Raw genomic sequence first — 27,469 nt, forward strand, 5'->3', positions numbered from 1 at the left:
TAAATTTTATTTTCTGGGTTTTGTGTAATACATAAAGACATAAAAATAAGCTGCAAAACCAAATTTGACACACCCCCTTTGCCATAACGAGTAAGTCAAACAACAGATAAACAATCCAACAAACCAACAAACCAACAAACTCGCTTAACTCAATACCAATGTATTTATCTAATAAAACTGCAATAAATAATGGCAGTTTTGTTGGCTTAAGCGAGCGGCCTCAAGTTAACTTATAGTAAGAGTAAGGGGGCTTCAAGTAGCGAGTTTTTTCAATCAATAGAGCTGGAAGTATTTAAGTAAAAATATAGTAAAAAGTTATAAAAAAAAGTTTGCTCTATCTTAATTTTTTATTTTTACCGTATACAAGCACTTTGGCCGCATTTATTGTTTTTATGTCTCATTGTATGCCCTGAGGCGTGCAAGGGTTAATTTACAAGAGGGTACCAAAATTAATTTATGAGTTCACAAAAGGGTGTAACTGTTATTTTTCACTTCAGATTACTCTGTCGAAGTAAATTGTTTAAATGCACGTGTGTTTCACTTTTGTTTAATGCCTCTTAACATTTATTTTAACTTAAAGAATGTTTTTGTTTATTTATGTACTTTTAAATAGAACGATAAACACACTCACTACTTATGAGATACACTATTGGATTTCTGAAGTCCGTGGAATAAACGATTTCACATTTCATTGCTGTTGGTTTGCGTACTAGAAACTTTCTTGTGCTAATTAAATCCGCCTTTAAGTTTTCGAGCAATAAAAAAACGGAAGTCGTTCATTGATTGTTGGAGTGCGAGTACTTCGAACATTGCACTCTCACTAGTACATACCAGAACATCCTGACATTGCGGTTCTATTTGCATATCAACTGAAGTTCACTACACAATACCACAATCCCTCTCCCCTCAATGCAAATATTTAATTAAAAGCAACTTAGGATTTATGCGGGACAATGGCCTTCAAAATACTTGAAAATTTTTCCCATTGACTCAATTGTTTCAGACAGAAAATTGTACCAGGCCAGAAATTTAATTGATTAAAGCAACTTCATTAAACGCTGTTTGTATGGTAAGTCTTAATTGCCAGAAAATTTGTGAAATATAGGTCAGTAAAAAATTAATAATATTAATATGTATGTAGGTCTTTCACATTGATTTTCCCAAATTTTTAATAGAGGTATATGTCGTTGAAAAATAATCATCAAATTCTTTAAGTTTTAAATTTGTTGTAGAAGAAATTGAATATAAATTGAGCAAAGTTTTTTTTATCACTATAGGTATTTTTCAAGACGATTTTGTTAAGCAAGATCAATTAATTAGTTTTTTTGATCATTAGTTGTCATATAAGACCCCATTGTTCCATTGCTCGAATATCTTAGATCTTACAGATCTTTGCCTACTTTCCTTAGATATTTTATCTGATTTGGTGAAATCTTGTTAAAGATTTTTTTTCCTTCTGTGAGGATACTTACTAGTTCATCCGCAATTTTTTTTGTTTGTTGTGTGCTCAAGTGCACTGACTCAACTAGCCCCAACATAATTATAAAATTTAATTGACCATAAATAATATTTTGGATAAGCTTAATTAATAGTGTTCTAGTAACTCATAGAAATATCACTTTTATGCTAACTGGTATATTCGATGAATATGAGTGACAATCATTTGCTTAAATATTGATAAAGAAATATTTCGCAATATAATTGTTAAGAGTCTTGACCTTTGGGTTTAAAATCCAAAAGCCATACAATAATAAATACAGGATGTAAACGATAAAATGCAATTTGGTAGTTCAACTATTTATGGAGATATGAATAAAAGTTGTTCAATATGCAGCTATTAATTATTGTATTCTTAGAAAGACTTAAACTATTCGGTCAATAATACATATATTCAAGCCTTAATTAAATCGAAATCACTCACCTGTGTTTGAGTTAAACCCAAACTCGCTGCCAATTCTGCGCGTTCCGGCAATGCTAAGTATTGGGTGCGCTGAAACCGTCGATTTAATTGCTGTAACTGCAGTGAACTATAAATCGTTCTAGGTTTTCGCATTTTCTTGCCTTTACCATTGACGCGTAAACCAGATTCCTCACATTTGTCGGAAATGGAAAAATCTGTTAAAAAAAAAATTTAGATTTTCTGAAGTGATTAAAAAATTTTTTAATTTAAAAAAAAAAACTTTCTTAAAATCTGAATTAAATAAGGAAGTTCTTTATTATGGAATGCTTTCCAAAGGTTAATTACAAATATCTAATAACTTTTCCTCATATTTCATTCTAACAATATGTGATAGATAGATCAAATACGATAGTTCAAAACACTTATGAATATTCATAACTTAGTCTTTTATAATATAATTACGTATTAAGTAGTGCACATTATACAACCATTTACGAGACTATTTAATATGTATCAATATTTCATCAAAATAAAATACGTCAACTCAATGTAATCTATATAAAAAATTTATTTTATTTTAAGTTCTGCGCAGTAATTAAACTTTAAAGTTTAATTAAACCTTTTTAATTGTTACTGAACCTGTTGCTTTCAAAATATTGTATAGTTTCATGACTGATTCCAAGCATTTAATGTTAACGCTCATAAATGTATGAGCGTTAAAAGTATATATGTCTTCCACTTTCAAAGTCACAACGAATCAATAAATTATATTTAATATATATAAACAATGAACTGTGAATAAAAGTATTTAAACGTAAAGACACTTTAATTACATTAATTAACGCAAAGTTCAAAGCACTTCAAATTGCAATCAATTTTACCCACAACAGAGTATTTAAATACAAACTTACAGACACAAACATACACTCGTACATCGCTACCAACCATTAATAGGCAAATATAGTATCTGCAAACTTAATTCATAGAAAAATAGTAATACTACACAAGCAACAAATACAACACATAAATACATACATTAGTATATAACAATTTTATACCAAAAATAGACGATACCTTGCTTACTTGGCAAGCAGTTTTTCAGATATGCAAGGATACTACTATATACCATACATGTATGTATAAATAATCTATATGTATTTTAATACATAGGTCCTAGACTGTAAACAATCAAGGGTAAAAATAAACAATATAACAAAAATGAACAGAGCTCAAACACAATGACACAGAGTAATTAATTACAACAAACGAAAGTGTAATTACTGCAATTATAATTACTGACGAAATACGCATGGGCACTGAGCACTAAGCAAATTACTAGGCTAGATGCGGTAATAAAATTTATAAAAATGTAATTTGTATATTCAATGTCTGAATATATCGCATATCTAAACATACGACTACATATATATAAATGTAAATAAACCGCTGTTATTTAAAACAAAGTTTAATAAGTACATAAAATTCCTTAAAGTATTTGTGCATATTTTTAACAATAATCAATAAATTAAATAGTATATGATTATATAGAATGCTTTTGCTAAGGAATTCTTTACTGAGTTTTGACACTCTTTTCAAAAAAATAATTTATTATTAATTAATAAATATTAAATATTAGTTATTATCTAATAATCAGCCTGTAACCTCTCTTTACAAATGATGTCGAAAAATGAGAGAACTCATGCCAAGATTGAAAAATCTGGCTATCAATAAAACCAACTAGAACTAATAAACTTTCTAACTTAGAATCGAAATATATGATTATCTCTTTAAGAGTAGGTAGTATTTTTTCTCTTGTAAGCAATGACTGCTTCATAGGCAGGCATGCACAAATTCTTGGAGTTTTAACTGCCTATCTTAACAGTCTTTGTGTCTTTGTATAGAGAAGACCACGAATTATCAAGCGCTTTTCTATTGTGCAGAGTTCCACACTTGGTAAGAAGCAATGCTACAATTGTTGAAAATAACATTGTTTTGAAGATCTTGAAGACGTAGAGTGAGTTCCAATTGATGATCTTAACGGTCCTTGTATAGAGAAGAGCATAAATTATCAAGATCTCATATATTGCGTAGTTGTCTTGAAGGCGTAGAGTTCTAATTGATTATCTTAATGGTCTTTGTAAAGAGAGGAGCTAGAATTATCAAAAGCTCTTATCTAATGTGTATATGTCTAGACTTGACAATAAGCATGCGTACAATTGTTGAAAAACCGTTGTTTTGAAAATCCCGTGCAACAAACACAAAGTGATATCAGGAATGTACGTATCATGAAAAACCCTTTAGAAAACAACTCATTATTAGGAGAGAGCATCTAATAAGAAGAGTACTAGGGTGGTTCACAGATAATTTATGTAGAGTCTACTGCAGACTGCATACCAATTTAGCCTCAAGTATCAAGTTAGAAGAAATTATGACTTATATACACTCTAATATTGTTATAGTTAAGCAAATTAAAAGACAACTGCTTGGCTGGTTGAATCATATCATACGATTCGGCAAAATACTTTGGATAGAAAGGCTTAACATTCAGTACTTGATAGTGAAACATGCAGAATAACATTCAGAACGTGATAGTGGAAAAAGCAAAAATTCATCTATAATTTGATGAATGATTTAATATAACTCAATACTGGCAATTGATGACAGAAAACTACTAATCAGGCTGGCTTGCAAACATTACTGAACGCGACCAATATAGATACAAGTACGTAAATACGATTTATTGCAATTAAAAAACCCAAATATTATCATATATCATAAAGCAGAATGAATTACTTTATTATCATTAGTATCATTATATTTTATTTATAAAGAATAAATACCTAAAATATACCATATACAATTTGTTTATTATAAATCTAAAAAAAAAATCTTTAAATTGTCATTGTGTAATTTACAATATAAATTATTTCACACAATCTTGCCCATATATCAAGTTCTTTTGTATAAATTATATTTTGCTTCCATTTAATTAGTTATTTGTTGATAGTTTCCCTGCCGAGCAACAGCAATAATATTAGCAGCAATTACAATAAATAAAATAGAATGCACCCCCCATAGTTTTAGACATTTCATTCATAAAATAAATTGATAAATGAATAGCATCATTACGAGCACTGAGCCTCATATATAACTTTTAATTATAAGTGATATTGAAATTACAGTGATTGTAAAGCAGGCAAAGTAGTCACATTTAAATTGACATTATATTTTACAAAATTAATAAATAATGACAATGTTCGTAGGCACACAAGCGTATATACTTTCGATCGAATAAAAAAAATATAAACAAATATCCTCCCACATTAGTTTATCTTATTTCTTGCAATTTGTATCTTTTGATTAATGATGGAACAGAAATGGAAATAATTCTTAACTTGATATTGCATACACTCATATAAAACTATAAAAAGTAGCTTTTAAAGTTTAATAACCATTAATTGGTAGAATGAAATTAAAATTATAAATATATTGTAGTAATAAATTAAACTAATAAAATAAAATTTATTTGTATGTTTATTTTAAGTGGGAATAATAGTGCAAAAATTTCGTTTCTAACCGAATCAATTCTTGGGCTGACCCAAGCAGATATTCATTCATAGACCCCTAGCCTTTGCAAACATCTATTGGTTTAATTGTTCGTGTATAACTTTTTGTACTGCAAATTTCCAGAATTAACCCCAGTTATATTACAACCATAGATTTGCATGTTAACACACAAAGCTAATATCTACTTGCACTATTTTTATAACTAACATAATATATAAAACAAAACGTAACACACTTCTGGAGAGCTCAAAAAGGCATGAGACAGTCAAAACGGCTTAATTCCTCCTAACATATAACGGCTGAAGCTGTTTTAAACTTAAGCAGAACAGATATCAAAATGTACACGGAACTGCTAACAAGTCACTGTAGATTGCGATACCAACTGAAAAAGATTGGGCTAGCAGAAAACGATTCCTGCCGATTCTGTCAAAAGCAAGATGAAACTGCAGAGTACGTTTTATGTGCCTGTCCAGCCGTGGCAAGTTTGGAATTGAGCTAGTTGAATGAAAGGCTACTCAAAAGGTTTTTCAGGTCGGAGTTAATGCACAGTCTATCTATAATAATAATAATAAAAACTAATACATAAACCACAGCTGCATAAATTTATTAACTGTTACAAATTTGTCTATCTTCTAATTTACTATTATTTGTAAAAGACATTTCATCTTATTTGCTTTAGATGCCCTGCGTACTTGCTTTAGATCTCTTGCATTCTTGGTCTTAAATGTTTAGAGTTTAAGATGTTACTCAATTCTACAGTCGCTTTATCGAGGCAAAGACATAAAAAACACTTGTTCGTATCTTATAGTCCAGTTTGTTATTAGAGTTTTTGGGTTCTATGACGAGTAATCAAATTCGATAATTGATAATTAAAATTATCGACTCTTGAATTCTTAGAAATTTTTATATATGTATATCGGCTTTCAGCTAAAAAATATCTGCGTTTGGAAAATTTCGAAAATATTTTGTTTGAAATAAATTATTTTGAAAAGCATTAGATACAAAAAAAATCACATTATCAATCACGATAAAGAATTAATATAAAAAAATTTTTCCCACTACTTAGGGTTTGACGTCAGTTGTTTGTCAGTACTGAAATATAACTTACAGTTCAAAAGCCACGTTTAATGAAATATATTTTATTAATATACACTTTTTGTTAAATGTATATATATTTCATATATATATGTATATATATACTTTTTGCTGAAAATATATATATTGTATAATTAATATTTTATAAAAAAACTTTGAAAAGATTTATGTCTGCGATAAATATTTTTGTTTTATATTTTTATGGCAAAAGTTGTGTAATTTTGTATATAAATTATCATATGCCTAGTAATAATAATAAAAAATTATTATTATTTTTTTTATATAAAAAATTTTATAAAAAAACTAAAAATTATTTATATTACATTGATAGATTTTGTTGACTTGCCTTAGTAGCACAGTGGCGCAGTAATTTGAATAAGTATCTTCGTACTTAATATCTCAATTGATACAAAAAGATATAAATTTTAATAAATGAAAGTAAAGAAAAAAGTTTTTTTGTTATATGCAAAATATTTGGAAATAAAATCAAGGTTAATTATGGCACGACTATGAACTCGTCAGTGGCGTTGGTGTATACATTTATAACCACAAAATCGTTGAGTAATTTTTTTTTTCTAATTTCAAACTAAAAACTACTCAACCATAAAACCTAAAAAAGTTGAATATAAAGAAATATTTCACTTTGGAAAAATGTCACAGTCAAGCGCGCAATTATGTCACCACAATAGTCTTTTCTTTTTTTGGAAAAAAATGAATCGATCAGTAGAATTAAAATGCATTCTATTAAAATACAAAACAAAAAAATTTAAACATTTATTTAATTAGTAAAAAAATTATATCTATAATAATCCTTTACCAGGGTAGGGAATACGAAGAAATCTGGCTCTAAAATTGAAAAACTACATATATGATAATCCTTTAGTAGGAAAAAGAGCAGCAATTCAGTGCATAGTCTTCTAGGGTATCAAAATTTTGGTCTAATATTAACAAACACTTTATATAATATATATTTACTATTTATTAGGAAAGAGAACACAAAAGCAAAACATAGTCCTTTAGAATAAAAAAAAAATGTGATCCCAAAAGCTATATCTTATATATCTTATATCTTAATTAGTCTAGTATGCTGTCAAAATGTTATCAGTAGGTTATCAGTACACTCAGAAAAATATACTCTAACCACATACTAGTTAAATTGACCTGATCATTTTGTTAGAAAAATTTTAGCTCATGTGCTAAAGAAGATATAAATACCAATATGTTGTGTAGTGTAGTTAAACCGTCGTAAATATGATACCGTCGAGTAAGAATATCTTGTCTTCAGATTTAGTTAAAATTTTATTAATTCAACTAAATTTTTTTTTTGAGTATAGACACGTATATTACAAGTTCAATTAATATCTGTTAAATATTTAGTTTCTATTTATTTTGTAAGTAGTTACTTATGTATTAGAGTTTTCGTTAAAGTATCTTTAACTTATTTTATCAAAGAATTAAAAAATTGGCAGTATAAACTCATTTAATAAATAAAACATATCAAACTGCAAATCAATAAAAAGTACTATTTCATAAAATATTCATTTCTATAGCCTTATAATGATGGCGAATATTTTAACTAAACTAAATATTAGCACGATTAACAAAACGATTAGCACAACAATATTTTTCCAATATAAAAAACAGAAAAACCCATTCGTCAGAGCCCAAAATGTCAACAAGACTACCCACAGTTCATAACCAACCATCGATCAACCTCACTGCGATAATAAAAAGAACAACAACAGCGTTCTGTCCTGAGTCCCTACACATGCACACCAGGACGAATTGCTGATAAAAATCGCTTTTGTACTTTTTGTGGTATTTTTCGGTTAGAAAACATCTCACGTGACACATAAGCGCCATTATTGTTCCTAAATAACATGTTCAATAGTTTAGATAAAGATACGGGAAAAAGGTCAATTGGTCATTGGAATGTGACAATTGCTGTGTTTTGATTCTTGCAAACACAATTTTTACTTTATTGTATTATTGATTAAACAATATATATAGCATTTCATTTGTCATTTTTTTTTTATTTTTTTTTTTATACTTACCATCCTTTGGTGGACTTGCACATGGCGGCGCATAACTACCCAAATGATAGCCGGAATATGAATTTTGATGCATGGGCGGGAATGGATAACCTAGTGCACTACGTGGACTTGGAAAACCAGAGTCTTGTCCACCTTGTGGTCCAAAATGTTGATATCCTCCACGTATGCCACCGTAACTGTAAATATAAAATATAATATTAATATTACTGATAAAGTTTAAATATTTTTATATATGTATATAATTTTGAATAGTTTATATATATAAAGTTATAGAATTTATAAAGTTCTTGTTTCTTGATTTTTAAAAGAAAAGTGTATGGGTGTTTAAAGTTATTTATTATTATAGCATTATTTAATTTGTAAGTTTAATTTTTAATTAATATTTAATTACTGACGCTACGGATAGATCTTTCATTAAAGTCTATCGTCTTATCATATTTTAAGTTGGTGAAACCATATTCTTCTCTATTAGCGCTTACATCTTTGAAGCACCACTTGCAGAGTTCAGTCTAGAGTTGGCATTTGACTATTAAATGCTTTAAATATATACATACAGAATCTTTTTTAATTCTGATGAGACTTTGGAATAAATTTCAACAGGAAAATTTCGGTTATGCGGTTGATTTTTAACCAAAAAAAAAATTTTGGGTAAAAATGATAGTTATGATAGCAAAAGTATAGAAAATTTGTTAGAAATTCCAGTTTTTTACCATGATGCATTATTATATCACTATATTCGATTACAGAGCTACAGTTTAGCCTTCTGGTATGAATTCACTGGGAACAATTTTCTTTGAATTGAAAAAAACCAGTCGAATTGTCTTGATTTTGCTCTTCTGAAATTCTAATTTTCTCTAACTTGGGGCTTCTAGTAACTGATGTTTTGTTTTCGTTTCATACTCAAAACAGCACTTTTCTTTACCAGTTAATAATGCTGACATTATTAACGAACATATTTTAAATGTCTTAGTTATAGAGATCTCTGTCTTTTTAGTCATCTGTCAGAGCACACACAGACCTTACGTTAGTCAAAATCTTCTGCGAAAATTTGATGGACTATGCTTTTCAGTATCACATTTTCCGTTTCAATGAGTCTCACAAACACAATTTGATCATGTCAAAGAATATGTCTTGTTTTTATACTGTCTTCATGTATCTTTAATTACGGGAGGTTTCTAGATATGGTACTCGATCCTTGTATTCAAGATCTCAATGAAAACAAATCAAAAGGTAAACTAATAAGACCTGCCTACCAAAATACTACCATACCAAAATGCCTCGAACTACTATACTTTTTAAAATGATTTAATATTTAATAATAATAAAATATTTTAATAAAACACATTTCATCTTATGATTTTATTTTTATATTTTAACTTCGATAAAAATATTTTAAAAAGTTTTATTTACTTTGGAATGCAATTTGCTTTCAGTAGCTTTCAACTACTTAATTTTCATGATCTAAGTTTAGAGTGAAAAAAAATCAAAAATTAACATTTATATGGGTTTTTCTTTTCAAATAATTTATTGAATAGTACTTATGATATAATAAATTGGCTTTAAAAAGAAATACTGTTTGAAATTCCCCTGGCAATATTCTCTCTATAATATTCATATTCACAAGCAAAGTGCCGACATACACAATTTACTACTTTCAATGATAATTAAATATATAAACAAATCATAAAATATAGTTTGCGTGCTTGGAGTGTGTTTTTAAAAAAGTCATAAAAAATCTAACGAAATATTTTATTATATATTATTTTACTAAGAAAGTATAAACATTTAATAATACTTTAAATTTTTACTTAGTATTTTATTGTTATAACCTATGGCAACAGTGCATTTTAATTTAAAATGCTTATGGAACCGATTTCAGTATAAATCCTGTTTAAATGAATTTTAAAACTTTTATACTTTTATTAATATAGTAAAGACACTATATTTCAATATATTTAAACTTATGATTGATATTTTTTTAATACGCTAGTATTATAGGAATTTCTAAACAACGTTTATACTTGTCTGTAAACTACGTTTAATATATTCAATAATAATTAAGAGACCGCCAAATGAGTAGTTATATATGAAGCATTGTTTTGAATGGTGAATTGAATGCATGATTATATGAAATAATTATATACCAAATGCATTTTTATAAATTTATATCTTTCATCTTATCTATCTACCGAAACCAACCATCCCACATAAATAACATATATGGTAACACATAAAATGTCATGCACTGAACAAATTGTTATAAAAATGATGCTTCTAATTAATATTATTTTAAATTTTAAATTAGATAATAAATATAATAAAGAAATATAAATACACAGGATTTTTTAAGAAACGTTACCATTGTTTTTTTTTCAGAAAAGCAAAAAGATTTAATTAAGTAATTACATATATGACTATTTATTTTATTAAAATCTAAGTTTCGTCTTTATTCACACTCTAATTAAAACTTTTGTATATATTGAATATGTTATACACAATTAATACTAAACTCATAAAGTTTGACTCATATAAAGATATTTCATACTGCACCTTATTGATATTTGAGCATAGAAATCTAACAAAAGACCTAAACAAGAATATCAACAATAAACACAATATCATATCTAAATACTCAAAATCTGCAATATTCTAATAAGTCCATTTTTTTATTATTTTTTTACTCAAATCTAAACAAAAGTTATTTGTGTAATTTCTTAGTACTTGTCGATGAATATTGCTTTGCACGTTGCATATCATTGTTGTGCTTGCCTACGTATGTTGGTAACAGTTACTCATACGTATGTATATGCATACTCATGTTAAATACATAATAATCGGAAAATGTGTGAAGTTCAGTTTCTTAGAAACTTCTGTTTTAGATTCACACCTTTGATATTCGAAATAAGTAGTCTCTTCACATTGAACTATTTAATTTAAATAGTTTTAAAACCTTGAGTTCTACATCCAACCGTTTATTAAATAATTCAGACATTATATAGGCTGTAAGGACTAGAAAACTAATATTTAAGTATTTATAAAGAAACACGTACTATATATATATACACAAAAAATTAGAAAGAACTATGTAAAGACTCCAGATAAATGATAAACATGCAAAATTAAAATAAAAAAAAATTTAAAACTGTTTTTAAAATTTTAATTAAAAAAAATTAAAAATAAAGAATAATAAGAATTGACTGCACAGCATTTTAAAATATATTAACTATACTCCATCAGAGAATGAAAAATAAACTTACTCTGGCAGGATTCTTATTTCTGTGGCGCTTCGATTTGACATCGAATTTAAGTAAAGATGCCTATTGTAAAAAAATTTTTACTCTACGCTATCTAGAAAATTAAAGTATGTTGACACATAACCTGATGGAAAAAGTATAATCCGTTAGGCGAATTTACTTAAATCCATCGTCAAATCGGCTGGCCTAGAAATAGTTGTATTGCCTTATTCCAACTTAACTTTTAGAAAACCAATAATGGTGAGCAAATTTTTAAAAAGCATATTTTCTATATTCATTATCTATATATATCTAGTAACTGCAAACCGTGAGGTCGTCACGTTTACTAATATTTACTATTCAAAAATCGTAAGTCCTCGTCAATATTACTACATTCATCTTTAACTTGAACTTAAGATATTGATACAAGCATTTTAGTGGTTGAGTACATAAATAATTATAAAATATTATTTATGGTACAAAGCAAAAATTTTTGTTATTTCATTGATTTATGAATATTGCAAATTTAACAATCTTAATTAGCAAATAGTGTTGAGTAATTAATTTTATACACACACTTGAAATTTTTAATAGATGTCTGCGAAAATAAAAATATTATTAAATATATACTACATATATACCATAAAATCTATTCAAAAATCTAAAGAAAGCTATTGAAATTTATATTGGTAATAAATATATAAATTTACAATATGTATTTAGTACTTAAAACATGTAAAGAAAAAAAATTATTTAGTGATGTTAACTTAATCATTGCATTAAAAAGGTTAATTAGACTTATTATTATTATTATATTATAACATAGAGTTATATTATTATTTTTATATATTATACTAATCTTAAAGGTAATAACAAATTAACCTGTTTCATATACAAGTAAACTTCTTTCGTAGAAGAAGGTTTTGGTATTGATACCCGTAAATTTTAAAAAAAATGTGTTTAACATAATTACATTGAAATTATACAGGGTGTTGGTTGACCTTAAGGACTTCATAACTAAAACTATATATTATTAAATATGTATTTAAATTTCCAAAACATTCAAAACGCTTTCTTGTACATGTAAATATTATCCTAACACCTTAAACTTCAAATAAAAATCATAAAAACGAAGTTGAGTTGCACATGCACCTCAACCATATTTTCCCATAATAAATATTTTCCATTTAATATTTTACATAAAGAATTGATAATATTTTAACAAAAATTATATAATACGAAATGTCTACTTCACTCCATTATGGAAGGCTGTCCAACTGATATCCGTTTGCGGTTTTTAGATACTTTCATGTGGACGATATAATTTATATTTTTATTTTTTATAATTTCTTAAATTTGAACACACACAACATATCGTGTCTTACGTTTGTGGCTAATTCATTGTTTTTGTTTCCTTTCAATAGCGCTCTGTACAATAGTTCAACTGTTGTATATATTATGGAATAACACGGAAACGGAAGCGACCACATACACATAACTGCCAATATGAAAACCGTTTTAGTAAACCGCACCGATAAACCGCAAAATGTCCGTTCGTGCGTTAGTGCGAATCAAAAATGTGACGACCATAATTTTAGTTTAGCATTTCCAGTTCGTTCGCTGGGTGAATGCCTTTTTATAAATAATTTTTAAAGGTAAAAAGAAAAATTCTAAATAAAAATATAAATTAAATATTTATAATGCATATAGTCTAATGTCAATCACTTATATGAAATTTTATTTGTTAATATTGAACAGAACATGCCAAGTTAAGGTTTTGACAAATAGGTTAAGGAATGTCATTTAATATTTATTTGAAAGCCATTAGCAGAAAAGGAGCCTTATTGGATTTTTCTTATATGAATAGATAAGAAATAGATAAGAAATAGATAAGAATTTGAAAAAAACATTTGAAACTGTATATCATCAAATTTATTGATTAGGAAATAAAGTGATTTGGAAATGACGCCGAATGTTCCCAAGCTCGCACGCATAATGGTAGTTCTATCAAATAAAAGTAACTCCAAAAGTTAATCAATAAAATTCTACAAGATAGTGTTGGTTGATTTGTTGAGTATGTACTGATGATGAAGAACAAGTGACGTTCAAACTTATATAGTGCAACAATTTTAAAAGAGCATTTAATATAATTCTGTTAGCATCTGATGAAATATATTGTACTAAGATATATTTCTGGCATTAACGAAATTTATTTATATTTAAAGAGTTTGCCTGTAATTTATTGTAATATTTGAAAATAGGATAGTAGTAATAATATGTATGCAAAAATGTTCATAGCAAAGATTTAACAGTCTAATACCAATAACCTTAACGACAGTTTATAGACCCACAACAGCGTTCATACAATACACGTTAAAAAACCTTTAGATAGAATTTATATAACTAGTATGAAAAAATCTTATTTACACTTGTGAAGTTAGAATTAACTTAATAATGTCATAGAACAGAATAGAACGATCCCAAATATCTCCAAACATTATACCACACATAATAATCATTTTTTCTACTCATAATTGCTTTAGTACCTAATGAGAATTATAAAAAATTTAACTAATATGAATTATAAAGTAAACATATTAGTTGATATTAGTGGTATAAATTATTATAATTCTCATTAAGTTTCAAGTATTATTTGTATATAAGAAAATAAATTATGCTGAAGATAATGTTGTTTTTAAATGTTAATATAACAACTTAACACTTCGTGCTCATTAATACGAAATTCAATTTCTTGACGAATAATTGCTGCAAGAATATGAAGCAAACTTTGTGTACTAGCACTTGATAGTGTACTAATAAGTTAATTTAATACATATATATTTGTACGTGTGGATTCAAGTAAACCAAGCACCTTATGCAGAGAAGAGTGTTGGTTTTTATTCGCTCGTTTATTGGAACATTTTCTTAGAATAATTGCTGTAACAAATGAAGCAAACTTTGTGTACTAGCACTTGATGGTGTACTAATAAGTTAATTTAATATATATATATTTGTACGTGTGGATTCAAGTAAACCAAGCACCTATCAGAGAGAGTATTGGTTTTTATTCGCCGATTATTAAGAAAAACGTTTTACATTAAAATAAATGTGAAACGAAAAAAACATTTATAGAGTAATATAACTTAATGCTAAGACACGTATATTTCGGTTACAAAGTGTGGATCCATTTCAACCTTATTTTGTCTATTAATCAAATAAGCAATCACTGTAGATTAGAATTTTACGACATCTAGAAACTATATTTAGCTGAAAGTAGATTACACCGCAATAGTGAAATAAGTATGTGTGGGACCTTGAATGAAAAGTCATTGAGTGTCTATTAAAATTTTGTTATTACAAGAGTATGGGTTTTAAATTTTACCACTAAACACAACTTTATACTTGTCATTACAAATTCAAGATATTATTAGTCTTCAAATGTAAAGACTGATATATTCAAATATATGGGCTTTGAATAGTATGAGAACAATAGTTGATATGAACACCAATTACATATTTATCGCAGCAATCACGCAGCAGCAGGTGAGGTAACCAGAGAGAATACATCAGAAACTTGATCATAAATTCTTGAAGATTTATACATAATCACATTTAAAATGTTAAACAGACTTTGTCTTCAACTGCGAATAGCGCTTTTAACATTAAAAATATTTTTTCTGGTGCATATTTTCTGTAATCTTAAGTTTTCTCTCCTACAACTTATATTATAGATCAAGGCTGTCCAAAGTACGATCCGTCTCTAATATTTGTGCGATATATTTTTAATCTATATTATTACAATTACGCAAATTCTGTTTTGGTGTACTCGGAAAATTACATTATTTTATTTTTATGTTATACCAAATAATTGAATTTTAATTGATAAATAAATAAAACTAAATTTAACATTATACTCGTATTTTTCTTTTTGTCGAAAACAACTAGGAACGTGTGTATTTGTTTCTGCGGCCCTCTAACGCTGATTTCTCGCGATGGCATATGGTCTGGATAGTCCTGTTATACCTAGACTATTATAGACAAAGACTGAAGGTAAACAATTTATTAGAAGGAAGAAATTATTATGATAAGAGAATATAATGCAATGGATTGGAATCTAAACTGTGTTTCACCTGTTGAAAATGTAAGAACTTGAGAAACTCTTTTAAATATAACTAAAAATATGTTATGCACTATTTTTTTATAGTAGGCACTGTCTACATAAAATCGCTTACAGTCGGTACCGAATTGTTAATAAACGTTTCCGAATAAATTTTATACAAAGTATCTTCTAAGATAAAAGATTGCTAATGAACTTAAATTAACTTAAATGAAAACAAAAATCAATTTCAGTTCTCAAAAACTAAAAAAAAACAAAAAAAGAAATTAAATAAACGAAGAAAGTATTAACAGCTTTGACTGTGTGGCTGTGTCTTACTTCCGCCTAAAGAGGGCAGCAATTCACATCAGAGTGACGAACAAAAACAAAACCAAAAACAAAACCAACAACTGAACTACAAGAACAATAACAAATAGTAAATAAATCACATTATTCATATCGCAGCTCGGGAAAATATTAAGGCGACATTTAATTTATCAAATTCAAGCTAACAAACATGCTACGGAATATTTGTGAACACATAAATCCAATAAATGAAACTACAGAAAATCACTGTGAATAGTGACTAGCAAACGGCAAACGGCAAAGAGCAAAGAGCAAAACAGCAAACAGCAAACCAGCATAAAAAAGTAAAAGTAAATTTATATTAAATGTATAGTAGAGTAAAACTTCCGGTACGTACCGGCACTCATGATGGTATGCGATTATAATTGTAATAGTTGGCAACACTGGCCAAACAGAGTACGAGAGTCGAGAAACTCGGACATGCCATAAAATCATAAAGCACAAGCACTTCATATGCTGAAATGATGTACGGAAAAAAGATTAATTTATTAACAGCAGAATTTAGCATTAATAAATAAATAATAATAAAATTAAAAGTAGAAAAAGTATTTCATTAAAATCAGCAAATGTCACAGCAGTCACCTTTTGTTTTCGACAAAAGTTCGAAAAAAAAACTTTATGGTGGGTGTGCGCTGCGTGCCTAAATGTCGCGTTTTGCGACATTTTATGCCATTTACTCTGCATTTGTTCCTTTCTTATTTTTCACTATTTTCCTTGTTTTAATATAATTTTTTTTTTTTTGTTGTATTTTTTCCAACTACACACAATTTGTTGATGATTTTTTGATAAGCTTACATTGTAGGTTAAACTTAATGAAGTTTGCATTTCTATTCCAAAATTACAGTGGCGGATTTTTCACAATTTAATTTTATTTCATTAAATTTTTTTGTTGTAGACAACAATATTTTTTTATCATATAATATTAGGATAATGCACAACGCCGTACTCCTACAAAGACATCCTTAAATTCTCAAAATGTAATTTAAGATTGTTAACGAGTTTCTTTACAGATCGTTATGGTCTGAAATATCACCTTCATAAACTATAATGATCTGCTAATCCGGAATGCAGATTCTATCTCGAAGATGAGGAAACTATCATGCATATTCTTTGTGACTGTCCAACTTTAATAACACACAGAAGAAACTTGCTTTATATGGAACTTCTGTCACCAGTACAGATTAAGAACTGTTCTTTAAATTTAGTTCTGGACTTTCTTTATAAAGTTTTAAAAGGTTTGTGTAATCAATAGTGAAATTGGTATAATAGGACTTTTCTGGCCGCAGTACCGGCCGTTGAGCGATTTCACGTCAAAACTTTTAATTATAATTATCATAATGCAATTTTATAAAAACTTGTTAATCCAGGAGTGTAAACTATGGTTAAAACTATGGTTAGTGCATTTGCTATTATAGCAGGATTTATGCATTGATACCCTCTTTTAACGGAATTATATATAAATGCAAAATTTTTAAAAAGTCAATTCTTGATTATATTTATCGGACTTAATTTAACATTTTTTCCTTAACAGAGTTAGATATAAAAGAATTCAAGTCAATCCAAATATTCTTTAAGTGTTTGAATTTATCAAATCAATCCAGATATTCTTTAACTGTTTGAGATTGAATGCTATGATGAAGGATTTTATTTACAATATTATATTGCATAATACAGCGATACCATCCTCTTATATAGGATTCTGTTATTGGACCTCGGCAGATATCATTCCACGAATAATTGGCTCCTCTTAGCTCTTCCTCAATTGTCCTCCTCGAAGTTTTAGCTGGGGCTTCAGGTCGATGACTGCCTTGAGGATTCCAATATATAATTGAATATTGAAATTATAGAAATGCCGTGGCTAATGACTAACTAAAATGTTTTATTTTATCAAAATACTATTAAAATGCTATTTGAAATTTTTAAATATCCTTTTCCATTAAATCTGACCAGTAGTAACTATATTTTTTTAGTAATGAAGATGAAAATTTAATTATGGAAGCAACAATTCTCGTCAAATGTAGTGGTTGTATCTGTTTTAAATGTGTTTTTTTTAAGACCTTGACGCAGTGCTATTTTTGGAAGAGGTTAAGAAATATATATTGAGTTGAAAATCAAAAAATTACTAACAAAAAATTTAAAAACTCTTCTTTCTGTATTGACCGTCACGATTATTGTAATACGTAACGGTTCGCAATTGTGGCCTGTGATCTGGGATCCACGTGAGGCTTTAAACTTAGACTTCTATAGATATATTCAAATCAATTCATAAATCACAAAGAAACAGAAATAGTCATTTTGAATTAATTTTATTTAGTTTGTTTGTTTTTTTTAATATTCATTAATCGATAATCATTATCGATATTTTTTACTATTTATAATAAAATAACAATATTTTATTACATTTTATATAAATAAGTTTATTAATTTAAAATTTTTTTTCCACAAACCTAATATAAAAATTAAAGATATTTTAATTTAATATTTGTTTGCTTTAAATAATTTATACTCTTTAATTATTGCGCCTTATTCTGCGATTATTCGATTGCGATTACTAAAAACTTTATAAATTCTGCACTGGATATGTTGTAAATTACGATTTTATACTCCATTTTGTTGTAAATTGTGGGAGTTGTAAAATTTTTCTATTTGTCATTCACATTCAATAATAAAAGTTAGAAAAATGTATATATATATATATTTTTTTTATTATTACTTGCATTAAATTATCGTTATTGTACACTTTGAATTTTTATTATTGTTATTCATATTTTTTTTTTATTTATTTATTTTTTTTTGTTGTTTTTTGAACAATAAAAGTACAAAACCAATAATAAAAGATTTTTAATGGATAAGTTTACAATGTTGCATGTATGGGCTTTGCTGTTGCATTTTCACAATAAAATTAAATAAAATTTCGTTCAGTCTGCGTTTATGGTTTAGGCATTTTGTCGCCACTTTTCCATACTAACATATATACTTTTGTATACTATATACTTTATATTTATAATATACAATATATTTGTGTGATTACTCTTTCATTGGAGATTTTTTTTTAATTTTAATTCAGTATTTATAACCGCTTTTGTGATACGTGCTGTTGATTTTGCATGCCTTTTTGCTATGTCGTGAGCACTTTTTTCTGTTTGCAAACAAATGAAATCGAATTAAGTTGACTTTTGTATTGTAACACAATAAACACAGATGTTTTCTTTTATTTTCTAATTAAAATGAAATATTTTTTTTCCCATTTTTATTTTTTTTTTTTTTTGTGAAACACTTAAAAGTATCTTTTGGAAGCGACTAACCTTTTTAAGTTTATTATTAATTTGCTTGATGAAATTATATTTTAATATCTTTACAAAATGAGTTTAATGTAGTCAAAATAAAATGTGTTCTTAAGGAGTGTAATGAGTGATAATTAAATAAATATATATTTGAAACAAAATCATAACAATTAGCGAACAATTAAATACAAAAATTATTTCCAAGACCACTGATGTTGGGTATTTGGCGATTCTCGAAACAGCTGTATGGGCAGCCAAAAATTCAATTAATTAAAATAATATAAAAAATTAATTTTTGTTGTTATAGTTCACTACTGTTCAAAAAACCTCTTCACAAAATTATAACATAAATTTGAAATTTATATATTATAAGAACAAAAATTGATTTCTAACTAGAAGTCCACTTTAACAAAAATCCCTTTAAGCCACAACAGCGTGGGTGAGCTTCTAGTATAACCAACTTTACTAATAGTTTTTCATTCTCTTTTTAAAGTTCTGACGACAATCTTTTCACAAGTCTTGGTATTTTCGCAGCTCTTTTTTTTACCCAAACTGAATGAATATATATTAAATATTATCTACAACATTGTCTTATCACTGTTCTATATTCTTATTATTATTATTATTATGTTGAGCCTTTTCCGAGTTAGTGCATCTGGGCACTTTTACTCTTTGATAGCTGGGGGGTTTCTACAAAGTCTCACCCATCTCACTGACTAATTTGTGTATTCCTCATAAGCTTCTTGATTATTCAATGGCTCATCTAAGATCTGCGTACCGCACTGTGTGGTTAGTGATTACTCTGAGATTAGATAGTGCTAAGTAGGGAAACCTATCGGTGTTTCCATATAGCTTCAGGTCTCTATCCCTTACGTATTTTTTGACCTGATCTATTTTAAGGTCTCTTAGCATGTCATTCATGCAGATGTACAATGGCACTTTGAGGAGTCTTCGGAGAGCCTGATTTTGAGCAACTTGTAGTCTGAAAATTTTTCAGATATTCTTACAAAAATCACTTATGATGGTCATAATATTGAACACAATATTAAATTAAAATAAAATTTGTAATTAAATGTCACCAAAGTGTTTTGTCATTAAAATAAACAAAATTTTAAAAAATAAATAGTCTGCCAAGTGACTTTATTTACAGAAGTTGTAGAATAGTGCTAACATTTATTTAATATTAGATTTAAAAGTGAATCACTGTAACTTCCTAGCACTTACAAACAAAAAAAATAGGTTTTTAAGCAAGAAAAAGACACAAAAACTCTCCTGACAATCTGTCAAAAGATACTCTACCAAGTAACTTTATGTATAGAAGTTGTAGAGTAGTGCTAACATTAATGTTAAATTCAATCATTGTGACTTAATAGTTTTAACTAAGAGAAAGAATAGATTTTTGGATAAGGAACAGAAATACTCAACAGTACTTTTGACAATCTGTCTGACTGCTCATCAGTACAAACGAAAGATCTGGTAAACTAAGATACATAAACTCTACAGAATGGGTTTAGTTTATCTTGTTTTGCATTGAAGGATGTTCGAGAGTAAATCACTCCTTGACAACATTATTTACAGATAAGCCATTGCAAAAACTAAGACTAACTAAGATAATATTTAGTTGACCATTAGAGGCATGAGTTTTTCTTGGTGCAACTAACCTCTAATAGTGATCTGCTGCAAATGGACCATAAAGCCATTATAAAATGATATATAAATGATATATAAATTTTATGATATATAAATTAGTTGTGTGATAATGATTTAGTTTTATTGACCAATTTAAATTTAATATGTTAATGTTATCAGTTAAATTGTTTTAGTATTAGAAGCCGTCGGAATTAGATCTAAAGCCCCTTAACATCAATGAGAAATTCTCGCTCACTAATCTTGTTGATGATTGACGATTTAGAACAAAGTACCAGGGTAATTTCTTTAAGAGCAAGACCATATTGGGGCTATTGGCATTGATAACCGAACTAAATCGGTATTCAAACACTCAAAGTAATTTTAATTGAAAATAAAAAATATGGAGAAAATATCTAACATTAGAAATGTGAATTAATATAGAAAGTAATGATATTTAAATTATATGGCAAAAATTATTAACTCGCATTTTTTTATCACTTATAGTGCAATTAAATTTATTAATTACATTTTAAAGTGTCTATTTGATATTATCAATTATGTTTGAAAATTGAGTTTAATTGCTCTCCATTAGAAGCTGTTAATTTGTTGATTTTATTACTAAAAACATTGTAAATTTAACATCTCATGAATATTTGCTATGTTTTGTATTTTCTATGCTAATCTAAGATATTTTGATTGCAAACATGAAAACTTTAGAGCACTAAGACTAACTTTAAGGCTTAAATTGCTTTAATTATTAATATTTAAATAAAATATTTATTACAAGATCATTAAAACGACACCTATAACACAAGTCTTTCAATAATTTTATAATATTTTTAATGAAATATAGTAATAACAATGGAAATGTTCTCCGATTTAATTTCAAATCGTTAAAGTAGTCAACTGGTTTATCCTTCAAAAACATAAAAATATTTTAATAATATGTTTATAAAATGTATTTCTTTACTTAATTATTTATTTATTAATTATTTGAACTAAATAAATTACTTCAGCAAGAAATTTTTATGTAGATGAACTAAATACTACCGTAAAGACGGCAACTGAGTTTTACAGAAAAATACGATTCTTAATGAAAATTCTACATTAAATGTTTCAATTCTATATACTATACATATCTTAAATAAATATTTTGTTAGAAATTTATGTATATAATATATTTACTCATAAAGTTCCTGAGTGTCCTTGTAGTTAGAGTCTTTCTCTATTATTCATTGCTCTATAAGGCTTACAATAGAAAAATAAAAATCTATGAAATAAGAAATTATCTTGCAGATAATATTCTCTTTATTCGATACAAACTTTTTTGGCTATATAATTTATTCCATTTAATTGTTATAATAATTTAATAATAAAAATTTAATAAGTTAGAAACACAAGAAGGCCTCAGATATTATTTTCATTATGCAATATACACCTCTTCGGGTAAGAAAAATACAACGTACGGGTCATAAACTATATTATTAAAAAAAATCCAATATTTATTAAATAAATAATTTGAAACAATAAAAATGTATATTTTAATCCTATATATTATTCATAAAAAATAATAAATAAATATTTTTTATAAATGAACTACAACGAAGTTATTAAATCTTCTTCACATCAATTTTTGATTGACTAATTTCTTCTACTTAATATTGTTTATAAATACTGATTAATATCGATAAGTTTTTGATATAATTTAAAGGAGCATTATATTAGAACCTGAGGAATAAAACATATAAAATGAAACAAATAATATTAAAAATTCATCGAACTTCCTATATAATTTTGAAACGTTGAATCCTTATATAGTTCGTATTTATTGTCTGTAATTGCGACCGTCGCTTTTTCAGCAATAAAATGGTACCAATGACAGTGCTTAATGTCACCATTTTTAACTACTTCTACAATGAGCCTATCTGATCCTTTTCACATAAACCGTTTTTAATGTTTGACTCTTTATTTTATTAAAATAGATCATATTCCCTCCATTATAATTGTCGTAAAGTTCGTATACTCTTAACAAAATTTAGTTACTAAAACGAAAAAAATCGCAAAACTTACCCTAAGTCTAAAATTCTAAGATTTGAGTCTTGCGAATACATTTTAAACGATTTAAAAAAAAAAATATATATATATATCTTGAGTTTCTTATATCATAAGAAATATTATATATGTATATTTCTAGAATCAACCTATTTTATTCTCATTCCTTCCATAGATAAAAATAAAATACCATTAGTTAAATTTCTTAGCTTTTATTTTTTGGTTACTGGAATGTGATTTCAGTCATTGGCCTTTTATGATCCGATGAGCAAAATCTTTTCACAGTTCACTTCTAGTAATAGTTTTAGTGGGTTAAATTATCATACTGAAACTTCACTGAGAATAAAAATTACTTTTAAGTATATATACTAAAAGATTTAATTTAAATGCTAGGGAAGTAGTTTAAAATCAGCAAATAATGAGAAAGTTTTAATTTAAATGAAGCACATCGGTGTTATTATATATTAAACAATGGAATAAATTTTTATTCAAATTACTTATTATCACATTATTCATAAAACTTATTGAATATTTATTATCCAATGTAGAGCATCTGTAGCACACTTTGCAACTAACTATAAAGCTATATAATATCTACTTGACTTTTTGCGGTAAAACACATTAATTATATATATATCTATTACATTTCTTATTAATTTATTATATCTCTTCTATCTCATATACATTTCAATTATAAAAAAATTATAAAGTATCTGTGCTGTAAATAATAATGCATTAATTGTTGATATATAATTTTTCAATTTAATATTATTAATATTACAACTAACTTTTGACTTGTACATCTCTGTCTTAGAAATGAACTAACCCGAGTACTCAGCTACCTATCTAATATTTGGTAATTCTTTAAGTTATTCAGTTTAAAAAAACATAAATATAATAAATAAAAAAATTAACAAAATAAATACTTAAAATATTCAAAACAAATATTGATTATTATTAATCATTAAAAACTAGAATTAAAATCTACAATATAAAAATAATAAATCTGTCTTGTCTCATGATAAATTTGATATTAAAGATAAAGAGAAGTCGAAGGAGAAGGAGATATCCACAAAACTGTCTCAAATATTTTTTAATTAAGAAAATTTTAACATTTACGAGAAGAGAGTTTACTTTTGTGGTCAACTTCTCAAGTCACGATTCAGAAATATTCGATGTTTCGTTTTAGAAAAAGAGCTTTTTGGCTTTGCCGCTAAAAAATATTTTTTTAAGATTATATAAATAGATAGAGTCTTAAAAGAACAAAAATATAACTAATGTATTTATTTTTATATTGTTATTATTAGAAAAGAGGCTATAGCAAAATCTATACCGTATCGCTGGGGTAAGCTTGCCACGCTAAGCTAGATAACTTAAGGCTGTGAAGGCTCTATTTATAACTAAATCTGATGGTACATATTAGAATATGGATAGGATGTATGGATGCAATCAATAAGAAATAAAAACGATTATCATCGGAAATAATATCTCAAAAATGTTGACTAAAGACAATCAAACTAAAAGCCAATACTATCAATGCATAATATGCCAACAAACTGAAATATTTGAGTCTAACACTATATAAATACATAAATATATTATGCTTAAATACAGAAATGCTTAGTATAAAAAAGATAATACTCATCTACAAACAAATCATAAAACCATCTCTTTCGTTTTGTGACTAAATCTACAATTAATGATAATCAGAAACGCTAAAAAGATTCGTCAAAGCCGTATCGTACATCAGAAATAAGGATATTCATAAAGACCTATAAATTATAATCAATGATATTTAAATATTCTAAAGCAAAATGCTAAAAAACTTATCAAAACCTACAGGTAATCAAAAATAAGGACATTTATTAAGACCTATAAAGACCGGTAGATGATTCACAATATTGAAACCCTGACAATGTTGGAAGATATATCGGTATCGAAACATCATAGAATAATATCAAAACCCATTAGCTTAGATATTATTGATAGGAAAGAATAAATATTTCGACATATTCCCACTGGAACTTATCATTGGACATTATTAAGAGTAATATGACTTGTATCCAACAGAATTCAAAAATATGAAAACTTACTTCGGTAATTTTTTTCTAACACCTTTCTGAAGGTTCACTTAAAGTTTCAAAAAATTTTTACATGGAAGACTCATGGCATCTTTATAGATTATAAGCTTGGACCCTACACAAATCAAACTGAAAATCAAATATGTTAACATATATATTTTAACATTATTTAATGAATTACAATGACATTTGGCAATAAATTATAATAAATTAATTATAAAAATTAAAGTAAAACATTATACATAGATTTTAGAAATTTTTATTATTGAAGTTTTTAAGTACCCTGAAGACTAATCGAAATATTGGTGCAAATAAAATATATTTTTTTAAAACTTATTTAAAAAGTAATGTATTCTTTAGCATTGACCAATTGTCCATTCAAAAATATAGAATTTATATAATGCAGAAATATTAAAGAAAAGCATCTCCTTTTCTTTCTTTTTATCTGGTATTCCTTGGAGCAACTAGTTTTAAGGACTTAAAATTGCCTCTGATACAATGTTAAACTACCTTTCAAGACTCACTAATAATATTCTAAAATTGCACATTTTTACTGATGATATACTAATAATTATTTTTTAGGTCTCTAATCGGTAGAAATCTATTTGGTTTATACTTGATCTTATTCCAGCAGTCATACTGCTATTATATGATTTAAACTTATATTGAAGCTTACTTCTTAAAACATCTGCTCAATATTATCGCGGTATGATTTTTTTGAACAATACAATAGATTGTACAAGTAATGGATATCTTGACATAAAGTGCTTTAAATCAGTTTAAGTTTATCATAATAAATTTATTTTTTAGGGCCTAAAAATCACGTCTTCCATGAGACGAGCTCTAGTTAATAGAGTTAATAGTCTAGTCTAACATTTTAACTTGAAGTGAATATAATGAAAATTTTGATAGTGTCTTAAAAAATTCACCATTCATACAAAGTTAACGGCAGTCTTCTTAATGACTTAACATATCTACTACTTAGACAAAGTAAAAGACAGCCCTCGGAATGGATTAGCAAAACCGTCCCATAGAAGGAACTTAACAACGAAAGCAGTGAGTCGATTTGAAAACGTAATATATTTATTACTTTTTATATTGCAATTCACAGTCTTTAAATATAATTCTAGAATTTTTATAATAAAACTAATTTAAAAGAATTATAAGCCATAATTTTCAGGAGAAGGAGAAGAAATATATAACATAAATGAATATATATAAAATGCTTACCCAGCGGCGGCATGTTGTTGTAATTCCACAAATGCTGATTTACCAGGCATATTACCGGGTACTGTTGTCGTTGTACCGCCATCCATATATTTTGGTGTATGCGGCGCATCTGGTGCATCCATACCGGATTGTGGGGTACTGGGAGGCCCCTCGTAGGGGCTCCCTATATCAGTAAAATTAAGCGTGTTGGCGCCTATTGAGGCCACTTTTTCTAAAATTTTGGCGGTTTCTTTTTAACGCGTTATATAAAGGAAATATTTTTTTCTCCAATGGCTAATGGATTAAAATGTGGGTCTTTAACATAAAACGTAGAACTAGTCAATATAACAAATTGAATGTGCAATAAAAATAATAGAACTTAACACTTCAATATAAATTAATTAATAATATGTTTAAAAATGTTGTTAACTATAGAAATCAAAATTTTATATTAAGACTTATATGTCAACTATGTAACTTTAGTTTAATAATTATATATATTAAAATTTATTTATTTATTTAAAATTTTATTAAAAAAATTTTTATTTCAACTTTTTATTAATGCATTTTTTTTAGAGACTCGAATAGATCATAAATGGGTGATGTGTTTTTTTTTAATAAAAATTGTGCAGTAACTTTCAGAGATTGAATATATTTTTATTGTTTTTAAAAAAATCCAATTGATGAGCTCGTGCAAAATAAAATTATTTATTAATTTGTTGGGGACTGTTAAATTAATTTTTATTGTGGCTTGTTAACAACTTTACGAACAGTTATTGTTTTCAATAATGAAATTTTAATATTTATATTGATTTAAAAAAATTTTTTTTAAATTTATTTAGTAGTTTTTTTTACTGTTTTTAACTGGAATTTTAATATTGAAATTTTTTTTTTAATTTTTTA

The 27,469-nt window shown here is 26.9% G+C and overlaps 1 protein-coding gene across 1 annotated transcript; it reads right to left on the reverse strand.

The window, feature by feature from the left end:
* Positions 1-1,891: 1,891 nt before the first annotated feature.
* Positions 1,892-26,945, reverse strand: LOC119674163 (homeotic protein distal-less-like). The gene is made up of 3 exons (XM_038085289.1): positions 26,588-26,945; positions 8,617-8,792; positions 1,892-2,115 (listed from the first exon to the last, which is right to left on the reverse strand). Exons 1-3 carry the CDS (start codon positions 26,707-26,709, stop codon positions 1,892-1,894), a joined length of 522 nt encoding a protein of 173 aa, XP_037941217.1. The 5' UTR covers positions 26,710-26,945.
* Between the last annotated feature and the right edge of the window lie 524 nt (positions 26,946-27,469).

Source organism: Teleopsis dalmanni, chromosome 2 (genome assembly GCF_002237135.1).
Source record: "Teleopsis dalmanni isolate 2A chromosome 2, ASM223713v2, whole genome shotgun sequence".
NCBI classification, from domain to species: domain Eukaryota; kingdom Metazoa; phylum Arthropoda; class Insecta; order Diptera; family Diopsidae; genus Teleopsis; species Teleopsis dalmanni.